At 33.3% G+C, this 13836-nt stretch overlaps 1 protein-coding gene and 1 long non-coding RNA gene across 4 annotated transcripts; both read right to left on the reverse strand.

The window, feature by feature from the left end:
* Positions 1-1801: 1801 nt before the first annotated feature.
* On the reverse strand, positions 1802-6397 carry LOC123207435. The gene is made up of 2 exons (XR_006500341.1): positions 2137-6397; positions 1802-2047 (listed from the first exon to the last, which is right to left on the reverse strand). It is a non-coding gene; the product is annotated as an uncharacterized LOC123207435 (long non-coding RNA).
* A 1638-nt stretch (positions 6398-8035) lies between these two features.
* On the reverse strand, positions 8036-11774 carry LOC123207433. 3 transcript variants are annotated; one of them, XR_006500340.1, is made up of 4 exons: positions 11713-11774; positions 11407-11535; positions 9863-10591; positions 8036-9408 (listed from the first exon to the last, which is right to left on the reverse strand). XR_006500340.1 is itself a non-coding variant. In XM_044624833.1 (3 exons), exons 1-3 carry the CDS (start codon positions 11751-11753, stop codon positions 10261-10263), a joined length of 501 nt encoding a protein of 166 aa, XP_044480768.1. In that variant the 5' UTR covers positions 11754-11774; the 3' UTR covers positions 9710-10260. The 3 variants fall into 3 exon arrangements, 1 of the variants encoding a protein (XP_044480768.1); XR_006500339.1 differs by lacking the exon at positions 8036-9408 and adding an exon at positions 9565-9678; XM_044624833.1 differs by lacking the exon at positions 8036-9408 and having other exon boundaries at positions 9710-10591.
* Positions 11775-13836: the final 2062 nt, after the last annotated feature.

The raw sequence follows: 13836 nt of genomic DNA on the forward strand, positions 1-13836 counted from the left end.
ATAACATTTAACCCTATATATATAGTATTTTCATATCTTCAAGGCCAACATTACTGTTGCTAGCTCTAGATTGTGTTTGGGGTATCTTGTTTCATATTGTTTGAGTTGTCTTGAGGCATAGACTATGATTTTACCTTTCTACATTAGAGTACTACCTTAAGTCCATTATATGAAGCATCAACATAAATATCAAACTCCACACCATCATTTGATAATGTCCAGATGAAAGTTGTAGTCAATCACCTTTTCAAGTCTTAGAAACTCTCTTCATATGATTTTTTTTTTTCAATTGGAAGAGGTGTCCTTGATAAGAGTTGTGCAGTGGTCTTGCCAACCTTGCAAAATCCTAAAAAAACTTTTTGTAATACCCTCCTAAACCCATAAAACTATTTACTTATTCTAGTATTCTTGGGCTCTACTAATCTAGAATTGCTTTAATATTACTTGGATCCACCAAAATACCTTCAACGATGACTACATGACCTAAAAGGGTACTCAGTTTAACAAACACTTACACTTAGAGAACTTGGTATACAATTGTCTTTCCCTCAATTTTTGTAACACAAATCACAAATGCTCTTATTATTTTTCCCATGTCTTTAAATAGACTAAAATATCATCAATAAGCACCACCATAAACTTATCCAAAATATCCTAGAAAACTTTGTTCATTAAGTCCATAAAAATTTCAAATGTATTCGTTAATTCAAAAGACATAACTATAAACTCATAATGTATAGATCTCAGTTTTATCTTATAGATAGACCTTTTAATGGTATTGTAATCATACAATTCAATCCATTCATCATACTAATATTTCATCAAGATTAAAACGTAGAAGTAGAGTCTACCTTAATTGAATATAACATTTCATTTCCTTAGGATACCACACAAAAACATACTAATTAGATTTAGAGTCTAACTTACTTGCCAATTTATTGACATAAGCATCATAACCTCAAATCTTTAAATAAACCAAATTAGGCTTTCACTCATTCCACAATTCATGTAGAGTCTTATCCACAAATTTGGATGCCAACCAGTTTAGTGTAAATACTGTAATTTTTAGGGCATCACCTTAGAAAGATGTAGGTAAATAACTAAAACTAATCATAGATCGAACCATATCTATCAAGGTTTGATTTCTTCATTTGAATACACCATTATGCCATGATGTACCAAGAGAGATGAGTTGTGATATCATCTCGTACTTCTTTAGGTATTCATTAAATTATATGCTCAATTATTCACCTTTTTTTATCATATCAAAGCATTTTAATACTTTGGTCTATCTAATTTTAAACCTCATTCTTAAATGTTTTAAATTTCTCAAAAAGATTAAGACTTATGTTTTTGCATATCTATTGAAGTCATCATTAAATGTGATAAAGTAGGAATAGTAACCTTTTTCCTATACTATTAGAGGTCTATATACATCACTATGGATGATGTTTAACAATTTTATTACATTTTCACTATATTCAGTAAAAGATGACTTGGTCATCTCACCTAAAAGACATGACTCACATTCATCATATAATTAGAAGTCAAATAATTTCAAAACTTCATCTTTTAGAGCTTTGAAATATAAGTCAAGTTTGCATAATCGTTCCTACAGTGCCACGAGTATGTAAGATTTAGTTTGTTATGTCTAGTTTTCTTTATTTTAAAGATTAAGAATATTATTATTTAAATTAAGCATATCATTAATTATACTTGTGCCTACATTGCCACAGGTATGTAAGATTTATTATTTTTTAAATATAGAGACCATTAATTAATGAGACAATTCCATAAAAGATATCATTCAAACCAAAGGATAAAGAACCTTTGTTTATTATAAATAAAATCTTAGTCCATCTACAGTAGACACAAAAATAAAATTCTTAGAAATTACCATAACATAATTATAATTTTTGAGTTCTAAAATAAGGCCAATAGGCAAACTTAAATAACCAAGACCTACAACTAATGCAGCTAGTCTTGCTTCAATTCCAACATGTAAGCTCACCTCTCCATGGGCAAGCGATCTACTCTGCATTAGATCCTGCACATAAGTACAAATGTCATATCAACATCTTGTGTCCATGACCTAAGATGAAACAAGAGATAAGTTAATCTCAATCATAAATATACCTGAAGTAAAAGCATTTGACTTCTTATTTCTTAAAAGACCTTGTAATTTCTCCTCCAATGATCAAACTTGCCATAATAGAAACATACTACCATACCATCTTTTTCCCAATGTCACCAGTGGGGTAAACCAAGTTGAGCTTATGCCTAAGGTTTGGGTTTGGACTTGGCCTTGGCATTTCCTTTTGCCCTTACCCTTACCCATTCTAGCATCAACTAAGAATACAGGCGAAGACTTATTAATACCTTGCTCCATAGTCCTTAACATGTTCAAAATCTCAGCCAGAGATTTCTCAATCCCATTCATGTTGAATTAAGAATAAAAATCAGGCTAGAACTACAAAACCAAGTCAATGGCAAGGTCATGGTCGATACAAAAGCCCAAAGCCACAAACCTATCAATGTACCTAATCATCTTGAATACATGAGAGCCATATGAGCTCCCTCTAACATTTTGTATCTATACTTGTAATTTGACAACTTGTACCTCTCACAACGTGCATGCATAAAGAATAACTCTTTTGAGACGTAGGAGAACGGATCTAGCATCCATTTATTTCCTCACGTTAATGCTAACATCAAATATGCAACGTCATTAGCATTATCAAGGTATTTTTGATAAATATATCATTCCTCTTGGGTGGTATTAGGATCAAGTTATATGCGTTGGGTGCTTTCTATGACATACTTCTTTTTTTTTTTTTTAGTGTAGCACAATATGAAGATTTTGATACTAGTCAATCAAGTTTTTGTCATCTAAATTGTTGTCCATTTCAAGTATAAAATGCAATCTTATATTATTAGTTGTCATTGTGAAACTACATATGCAAATAAGACTAATCAGTACTTATTTTATGTTTTATTTTATGTTTTATTAAATAAATACTCACTTTTTTTTTTTTGAGCTAATAACTCTCACTATTGGTCTTGGAAAATCTCAGTGGATCTCTTAGTAGACCAAAATCTTATCTAATCCATTTTTAACTTAACCATGTTGAACAAGCTATGTGGGTAGATTAGGTAGGCCTACAAGCCAATTGTACAAGTGAAAGAACTCAAGTTAAGGGCATTATTCTTGACAATTCAAACAACCTTGAGTACAACTTTTGATATCAATAGAATGAATACTATATCACTAATACATTGATAACTGCATATAGTTCGTGCCTCCAAACTCAAACCACATTTATTGTTAGGAACAATTATCATGGTTAAATGACACCCATTACTGTTAGTCACTAGGTTTTATAAGGTTGAATTGTACCATTTGCTATGGTGAATAAGACATAGATAAACTTAGAGCTTAACTAAGTTCATAGTGGTGGAAGGCTTTTATACAACTTAAAATTTACTAAAGGGTTTTATTTTAATTATCTATTTTAGTCTTACTTTTATTAGTCATGTTTATGCATAACTTAAGTCTATATATGCATACACCCTTACGAAGGTAATCTAAAACATAATTTGTGTTGACACATGCTTTTCCACATTCATTGTTACGAACAATTATCATGGTTAAATGACACCCATTACTGTTAGTCACTAGGTTTTATAGGGTTGAATTGTACCATTTGCTATGGTGAATAAGACATAGATAAACTTAGAGCTTAACTAAGTTCATAGTGGTGGAAGGCTTTTATACAACTTAAAATTTACTAAAGGGTTTTATTTTAATTATCTATTTTAGTCTTACTTTTATTAGTCATGTTTATGCATAACTTAAGTCTATATATGCATACACCCTTATGAAGGTAATCTAAAACATAATTTGTGTTGACACATGCTTTTATCAAATATTGGCTCCTTCAAGCCCTAAGGGGATAGCTCGATTAATATAAGGTTTTGCTCTTCATTCTTTCTCTTCTCGAGTCTTGAAAATGCAACATTGTCTTTATTTGTTTCTTCAATTACATAACAACTTTTCATTGCCTTAATTCGTCTCTTCAATTACATGACAACTTTTCACACCCTAAATACATTGATTTAATTCAATATAAATTACATTAATAAATGGAAAACCTCGACACTCGAAAGGAGTTGAGATGAAAAGTGAATTACAAAAGAATTCAAGAGAGGCAAGATTCACAAACCCTATTTTAATATTTCATTTAAAAACCTAACAAAATAAATGAAAAGTAAATTAACCCATTAATTATAGGCCCATATACGAAACACCTCACCAAGCAAACATATCATGCTATCAACACACGCAAAAACCAATTTTGGTTAAATTATTATTATTTCAATTTGATTCTAAAAACTTACGTAATTTAATTTTCAACCCAAATAAATCCAAAACAAAATTTTTGAATCTAATCATGCAACAAGACAAATTCAAACAAAATGTCATTCTACCATACGCGACAATAGATAGTAATATATTGAAACTTTCATACCTACATTTGGTGACTCCTCTTCAACTTCACCTCAAATCCATCTAGAATTAAAACACTTTCGTTGTTATACCAACGAGACCCTACTCATCCACGTAAGGGCTCTATGACGATCAAGAGACACATAGGTGCTAGCTTATGATGTATGAAATTAAGTATACTAAGATTAGGAGAAGAAATTGAAAAGAAAATCTCTTCTTCCCCAAAGAGAAAGAAATGACTAGAGTGAGAGTTTCTCAAAAGCTTAAATGAAAAAATGGCTAAGGTTATGCTATGAATTTATATCAAAACTCTAGTAGCTCATTTATATATTCCATCCAAAGTCAGTAGCTAATTGCATGATTTGCCCAATCCATAATTGATATTAATTAGTCATAATTATGTTTTAAGTATTTATTTATAAATATTTTTCAAACATAATTTTAGATATATAACTTCACCAAACGAATGTGATTCACCCTTTATGCTTTACACCCCAATATTTCAAGTTAGAAAAACTGACTCCTTATGCATGTACCCTATAGGTTCCCTAATATACTAGCAATGAATAAAATTTATAATTAATCTAAAATTAATCAACTATTTTATTTACAAACCATGAACGGTCTCTAGTAAGACATTATAATCACCCAATATATTGAAAATCAATGTTAACTGATAAACCTTTTAATGGCACAACTGTGCAATTCAATTTTTTCATCATACTAATATTTCATTAAAGTTAAGGCACTGCCACTTCATGTACAAACAATTTGAATAGAGGGCTCAAAGAAAACAATTTACGACTGATGTATATACTCTTCTCTTCGATAATTATAACTTAATTGTAAGGGCTCAATGGTTGGCAACCTTTGGGGACATTTTATGGAATTTTAAGGACCTTCAAATATCTTTTAAACATAAGGGGAATCAATGTATGTTATAGGATAACAAAGGGAAAGAAATGACATCAATCAATCACTCTAAACTACAGCCTTTATTATGCAAAAATCAACATGTAGCTTCCACACAATTGGTAATGGAGTATGAGGAAATTGAGCTAGCATGTTGAAGTCACATGAGAACTTGCTGACAATAGTTGAAAGGGGTTATAATTGTTATTGAGTCAGTTCAATGATTTCTTTAGACAATATGAAGGCTTACAATCTCAAAGAGAGCATGAACACCAAACCGTCCACAAGGAGAATGCACTAGTTGGCAACCATAAACCATATAGATATAGTAATTTGTAAAAAAAAAAAAAAAAAAAGTGATTGAGAAGGTACAAGAGATGTTGAAAGTCGGTGTCATTGAAACAAATAAAAGTTCTTATGTTGGAGGTTGGTGTCATCATAACAACAATAGTTTTTATGCTAGCCTAATTGTCCTAGTCAAGAAGAGGGATGGTTCTTGGAGGCTATGTATGGATTATAGGGTTTTAATGATGTCAAAATAAAAAAACAAATACCTCATTTCAATTTTGAGGAGCTATTGAATGAGATTGGGAAAGCCGAAATATTTTCTAAAATCAATCTGAAATCAAGTAATTGAAGAAAATGACACATCCTGCCTCCATTCCTCAGTCGATAAGACAACCTTCAAAACACATGAATGTCATTATAAATTCTTATTAATGCCTTTTGAACTCACCCATGCACCTTCAACTTTTCGAAATCTCATGAATTTTATCTTTAAAACCTATCTAAGGATGCGTGTGTTAATGTTTTTCAGTAAAATTCTAATATACGGTAAAAATAAGGATCTTTTGCAACACCTTAAAAAGGCTTTTAAAACATTGAGAACACATAGGTTGTATGTTATGAGAAGAAAATGTACTTTTGATTATACACAAATCTATTACCTGAGACATATATTACACTAACTGGTGTGAAGACTGGTCTATTAAGACACAAGTTGTGAGAGATTGGCCAACCCCAAAAACAATCAAACTAAAGGTTTCCTAGGATTGATAGGTTATTATAGAAAGTTTGTATAAGGATATAGTCAACTAGCTAGGCCACTTACAAAACTCCTTAAAGAAACTCCTTCCAATGGTCCACATCACCTCATGAAGCATTTGAAAACCTTAAAGAGACCATGGTTTCCACACCAATTCTTACATTGCCAGATCACGCAAACAAATTCTGGAAAATGATGCTTAGGGAAGGAATGAAGGCCTTGATATAGAAGTACCACCCCATAACATATAGTAAGGCTCGATCCTCTAAACATCAACTGCTTTCATTTATGAGAAGAAAATGTTAGTCATCTTGCTTGCTATCAAAAAATGGGAACCCTACTAGTGAGCCAAGACTTCATCATAAAGATTAATCATCAAAGTCTAAAATACCAAGTAAAGCAGAAAATTACAACACTTTCTTAGCAAGCATGAGTAGCTAAATTTATGCAATATGATTATGAGATTGTCTATAAAAAGGGAGGGAAAATGTGGTGGGAGATGCATTATCTCAATTGCATGGAATGAAAGTTAACAGCCTTACAACAACGGTATTCCCCTTCAAATTACTAACTAGAATTACGAACACATGGGTAGTTGATGAACATCTCAAGACCATTATAGCAGCAAAATAGACAGACTCAAGAATGCATAAGGAATATTCATGGTAGCAAGATAAACTTAGGAGGAAAGGAAAGTATGCGGTTAGGAAGGATAATGAATTTCAATAGGACCTTATCAACCTATTCCAGAACTCTGTTATGAGAGGACATTCAAGACTTACAATGACGGTGAACGAGGCCAACATCTATGGTCTAGAAAGGTATATGAAAGAATGTGGAAGACTATATTAGGAATTGTCAGATATGTCTAAGAAACAAACCAAGAATATTGCTTCTCTTAGCCTTTTGCAACCATTGCTCATGCTTGCTGGAGTATTTACAGATCTTATAATGGACTTCATTGAAGGACTTCCAAAATCACAAGGTAGGTATGTCTTATATGTGGTTGTTGAAAGTTTCACTTAATACACACATTTCATAGGACTAACTTATCCATTCTTGGTAGCTATTGTGGCTTATGGCTTAAAATTTTCTAAACAGTATCTATAAGTTGAATGGAATGCCTAACTCTATTACTAGTGATCAAGGGTTATTATTCATCAATAAGTTTTGGTAGAAGCTCTTCAAGCTAAAGGCTGACATCCTACAAATGTCTACTACTTATCATCCTTAACTAGATGGGTAGACAAAGGTTGTGAATAGATGCTTTTAAAGCCATCTAAGATGCATGGCATGAGAGATACCACACACTTTATTTTGGATATTGTCCCTGACCGAGTTCTCGTATAACACTTCTCATCACTTAAGCATTCAAATGTCACCCTTCAAATCCTTTTATGTATATACACCCCTCTCCATGTCCCATATTTCCCAAATGATTCAAGAATCGAAGCTATCAATGCTTCTCTTCATATTTAGAAGGCTACCATCCAACTTCTACAAAGGCATCTGTCAAGGGCTTAGAGCAAAATGAAATTTTTACCTGATAGACTTACCCAAAAAATAATTAGTTGATAAAAAACAAATAGAACAAATATTTCATATGAAAGACTGGGTATATAACAAGCAACAACCTTATTGATACTTTCAATACAAAATATTTCAAGCTCTTCCATATTTAAGTCACTATTAGAGTTTTTGCTTGAAAGCTTCAACTTCCTCCAAGGGCAGAAATACATGATGTCTTTCACATATTATTACTAAATACTAAAACCAATTCACACACCTACTGTCCCTGCCACGAATCCACAAAACTTTATCATTCATGTTCTTCTTCCACAAGCCATCCTCAACCGTCACATGGTCAAATAGAAGAATGTTATAACTGCTCAACTCTTGACACAATGACAAGGGATGTCTTTTGGCGAGGCCACATGGGAATATGCCAACAAACTGAAATGACACTTCAGAGTATTTTTCCTTGAGGACTGTGTTTGAAGGGGGAGATATTGATAAGAATTCAAATCACTTTTCAAATGATACGATCCCATTTGGCAAGGGTCATTGAAGAATGGGAAAAGGCTCCATTTCATTTTGGTTTTAAAAAATAAAGGGACAACATCGTTCACGCAAAAAACTACTAGTTTTCACAATGAGAATTAGTTAGAGAGTGGACAAATTGTATGTTAAAAACAGTTGAAGGGCGAGGAATTTGTCTGATTTAAAGAGAGCCCTCCTCGTAACAAATCATACAAGAAGAAATGAATTGATTAAATATTGTTTTATATTTAATTTAAAACTACTCAATCACATCGTGACATATTTGTGCATATACTATCTTTTAATTAAGTGTTGTTTTATCTCTAATTTAAAACTACTTTTTTGTCATTATTGTGTTTTTTAGAACAAACCAACTAAAATGTGTTGTAGTGAAAAATGAACTTCAAGTCAAGACTCGGGGGTTAAAAAAACGAAACCAACTAAATTTCACAAAAATAAGGCTTGATGTCAAGGAATGCAAGAAAAATGCAGCATTGTAATATTTGACTGCATGATACTCTTGGTCAGAAAAGTAGGACCTCAAGCACAGGTGGCCAGGAAATGAACGACAAAAACAATGCTCACACATGTTTACTGACAGGTCATCTAAATAGAAAAGGCATCACACTAAGTCACCACGGAAGACAAACATACATCTATGTGCATGTTATAGCATGAATGTGCAGCTCATTCTGCAGTAGGGGAATGATATATTCCCAGGAAAAAGAATAAACTTTTCACTTAATTTTTCTTTTCTCTCTTCTGAAAGGGAAACATACCTTTACCAGCATCAGCCATCTCTGCAAAAAGAAGTTCAGCATGTTTTGATGTGTCTGAAACATAAAATATACTTACCATTGCTCCTCAACTTAAAACCTTTGTTTGCTAGCCTCCACAGCTCAAGCTAAAAAAGTAAATAGGGTTATTTAGCGAACAATAAAACTATATGCACAAGCAGTCTAAAACTTTGTGTACAAACAATAATATGTCATCATATAATTAGATATTATTTTATCTCAAATTTAAAACTATCCAATCACATGGTGACTTCGTCATTATTTGTGCACAAAGTTATACATATTATTTGTGCTCATAGCACTACGCTTCAACAAATGTTAAAGACAAAACGGATGTCCAGGAAGCTACTGTTGAAAAGTTGATCACTCAACCAGATCTGTATCAGTAAAATCAACAGAGAATTCAAATTAGATGAAATATGCTTGCATAAGTCCAAAGAGTGTGTCAAAGCCATCACCTCTAGAAAGTTAAAGGACGACATGATGCGCTACTTATAAAACAAGCTACAACAAATACCTAACTGGAATGAAAAGAATTTCAGATTCCATATACACATTTACCTCAAAACATCAGGCCTGTTGTTTCGATTAGTAAACTCTTTTTCGTTTTTTATAACGAAAGTCTTCAGCATAATTTTCATCCGACCCCCTGACCATCAGCCACCTATCATGACTTGGCTGATTGTCCATAGACCTTGAATTGTGCCGAGAATGCCCTGACACATTACTGAAATCTCTCTCTTTTAGTTGTTTTTTTATATCACCAGGACAGCTTGGTTCCAAACCAGAATCTGAGCGGCTGCTATGTTTCTGTTCATGTTTTTTGACATCAGACTTCACTCTCTTTCTTTCAACCTCTTTCTCTTTGTTACTTGGATGGCGAACACAACTAGAATCACTGCAACACTGCTCCCTTCTTGCACTGTGCTTTTTAGAGTTTCTGCTCTGTTCTTTTTGCCTCATATCACTTTTCCAGCTGGAACCAATGGGGATATTCTCAACTTCTGAACTTCTCTCTGAGTGATGTGGCCTCCATTCTCTACCAGAAATTGAGGAATGGGGATTTTTCTCATGTTTCTCATCAACAGAGTACGTGCCATTGTCCAAATTAGTGTCATGAAGTGTCTCTTGTGTAACCTACGCAAAATGCTTTCCTCAGAACAGCTTACACTCCTTTCCCTACTGATATGAGATCTACGGTCATCTGATCTTTCTTCCTCACTCAAGTGACACCTTTTCTTAATATGAAGATAATCATCATCATCATCATCATCATCATCGGACTGTCCACTGGAGATACAGAAGTTATTCAAATAAAGAAGCATCAGCATACAAGAAAGTAACATAAAAATACAATTTAGTAAATAAACCCAGCAAGCAGCCACTTTTCAAGGACAATAGAAATGGCACCTGTAACCCCCAAGCAACTCTGATTCTTTCCCTAAAAAAATAAAGTCCTAAAAATGCCAAATTTTTTACAGGTAATGAGAACCATTACTTTTCTGGTATAGATCTTAATCCGCATTAGTTCACCTGCTGTTTGTGAATGCACTACTGATATGTTCTCTATTGGAAAAGGAGATGGATGTGCCTTCGCCGGTGGCATCACAGGTGCCTCTATTTGAGACCCCTTGTGGAGAAATAGAAATGAAAATAGAAAGGCAATGAAAACTCCAAATGGCCAAAGTTAAAGGGCAGGATTTTATAATTCAAAAGAACCATAAAACCTGATCCACATACATGATCCAAACAATGAAGAAAACCTTGTTTGCCTATTTACATTTTTTATTACTATATAGATAACTTTAGACATTTGAATTGTGTAAAATCAAAACAAGGCATCAGGGACTACATACACATGAATAGGATAGAGTATAAATCAAGTTTCTATGAATGAAGAAAAAGGCGATGCCAGCCAAACATTAAAATAAGACAACAAAATAGCAAGTGCAAAACAATGAATCATTTATATGATCTTGTAACATTTAAAAAACAACCCACCCCAGACAAGTGAAAAGGAAGGGAAAAAATTCACACAGCAAAGGATACATATCTTTTAGGCTCCATAAAAACACATGATGCTTAATATCTAAAAACAGATTTACCTCATATTCAGATTTGATAACTTCCGTTTCTTTTCATAAACTTGACGATCCAAAATCTCTGAATGAAATAGATGTCGCTCTGTATTAATCACAACTGGAGCTGCTGCTCCTCTCATCCTCCCGAAACCACTGCAAGATGATTCAGCATTAAAATTCACTACATCAACCAATCAATGAAGTAATAATTTTCAAAGCCAGAATATATGAAATGTTAAAGAAAAAGGTTGGGGGGGGGGGGGTGGTGGTTGGGTGTTGAGAATGAGGGGTAATATAAGTAACTAGAAACAATCACATCATTCAACTTACCCATAGGCAGGTGGGCCACCAAACGTAGATGGCATATACATAGGACCAGTAAAAGGTGGGGCACGAGGACCATAGCTACATTGAAGGGCATTATCCCTGGATTAGCATATATGTTTGCAACATGGGGCAAAGGAGGTCCGTTCCAGTAAGTTGATACATAACCATGCATAGCATGTGGAAAACCACCATTTCCTGAAATCCAAGGGGAAAAAAATCAAAGACAACCCTCAGACAGTATATATATGTCAAACAACCAAATAATAGGCAACCCTCTGACAGTATACATATGTCAAACAACCAAATACAGGCAACCATCTGACAGTATATATATGTCAAACAACTAAATAAGAGAAGGGATCCGGATGATACCTGTATGTAGCATAGAATTTGGACTTGAAGCAACAGGGCAGTTTCTTATGAAATGATCTGGAGAACCACACATGTAACAGGTTCGATTCCCTGATTTAATTAGGTAGCCATACATAAGTTGGACAGGAAAAAAAGGCAAAAACTATAAGGATATAAGTTCCCAGTCTTTTTTTCCCCCCTCAAGAGATGGAAGGGGTTTAAACCCTTACAGCTGAACCATGCATTTCAGAAACTTAAATAGAGCAAATTTCATATTATCTATCACCATATAAACAGATGTTAAAATCAAAAGATAATAAGAAAGCATCAATGTGAATATCAACCTAGTAAATTTGCAAAAGTATAAATCAAACCAAGAGGAAAGCAAGGAAGAGGGAAAATGACATGAAGGAGCCAGGCAATACATTTTAATGTTCATCAACAAAAATAACAATAACAACAATAAGGACTTGAACCAAAACAAACACTCATGATGACAAAATCACGAACTCCCCAAACAAACAATGGTTAACACCTATTGTTGACACAAAAATATTAAAGAGATTGTAGGTTGTCAACTAGAGTTTCATTAAACATTCTTCTAATTGAATCCCAAGGTCAGCATCCCTAATGTTCAAACCATGGAAAATCAAGCCATTATGTTCCAGCAGTATGGCATGCATAATATTTTTCTAATGTCGAGTTGTACATATTAGGTTAGGATTTCTCTAAAATAGGATTATGATAAATCAGGTAATTGTATCATGTTAAAATAGGAATGTATTGATAGTCCTTCCTAAATTAGGATTTTTAATCCCCTATATAATGATTGTAATTCTTTCTTATGAAATATTCAGAATTACAAAATTGTTCTTGTGTGCTACAGTTGTTATATGAAGTTCATATCATTGATGTTTGTTAGGCAAGTTATTACCTTTTTAAGTCTTCCACTCTGCATAAAGCGTTTGTCTACGCCTGCAAAATCCACATTCTTTGTTAATACTAATAAGCTATATATATAAATATGATGCCACATAAGGTTTGAAGTGAAGAACAAATTTAACGATTCTACCTGAAGCATTAACAGAGAATGCCTTATTTTTCGTGATACTGGATTCAACTGGCATGACACAAGAAACAAATAGAATGATTTCACAAATTCCAAGCAAATAGATAGTAGTATTTGTTATAGAAAGGAAAATACACAGCAAAGTTTTAAATAAATACAGTATATCATGGGCAGCATCAACAATAATATGCTGTTGCCTTTAGCAGCCCAATATCTCTACAGCTGTATAATGTCAAACTTCAACAATAAGCAGAAAGCAATTAATAAACATCATGACATGTTACCTTCTTCGTGAACAGGCTGGCTTTCACCATGGCAATCACCAAAATCATCCCAGTCCACAGGTCTTTCTCCATATATTTGTTTTTTCTTGTGCGGTAACAAGTATGACTTTATTATTTTATCTCCACCGAATTGATTGACATGAGAACCAATGCCCCTATAGATGCATTGTTTCTTAACATTGAGTCAGAAGCAGATTCTGCAGCAATTTGATTAGACCATCTCCCAGTTGCAGTGGGAGAATTGGGCAACTGAGGTTCTTCTCTTCGATGATTAGTAACAGCATAAGAGACGTCTTTTGCTTGAATCCCAGATTCTCCATCTGGTTTTGATTATTATATAAAATTCATAAAAAATCTTAAGTTAGAATAGAAGATTTGAACAATATATATTTTTTCTCTACCTGGAACATAGTCATGAAGTGC

Source organism: Mangifera indica, unplaced genomic scaffold (assembly GCF_011075055.1).
Source record: "Mangifera indica cultivar Alphonso unplaced genomic scaffold, CATAS_Mindica_2.1 Un_0077, whole genome shotgun sequence".
Lineage (NCBI taxonomy): Eukaryota > Viridiplantae > Streptophyta > Magnoliopsida > Sapindales > Anacardiaceae > Mangifera > Mangifera indica.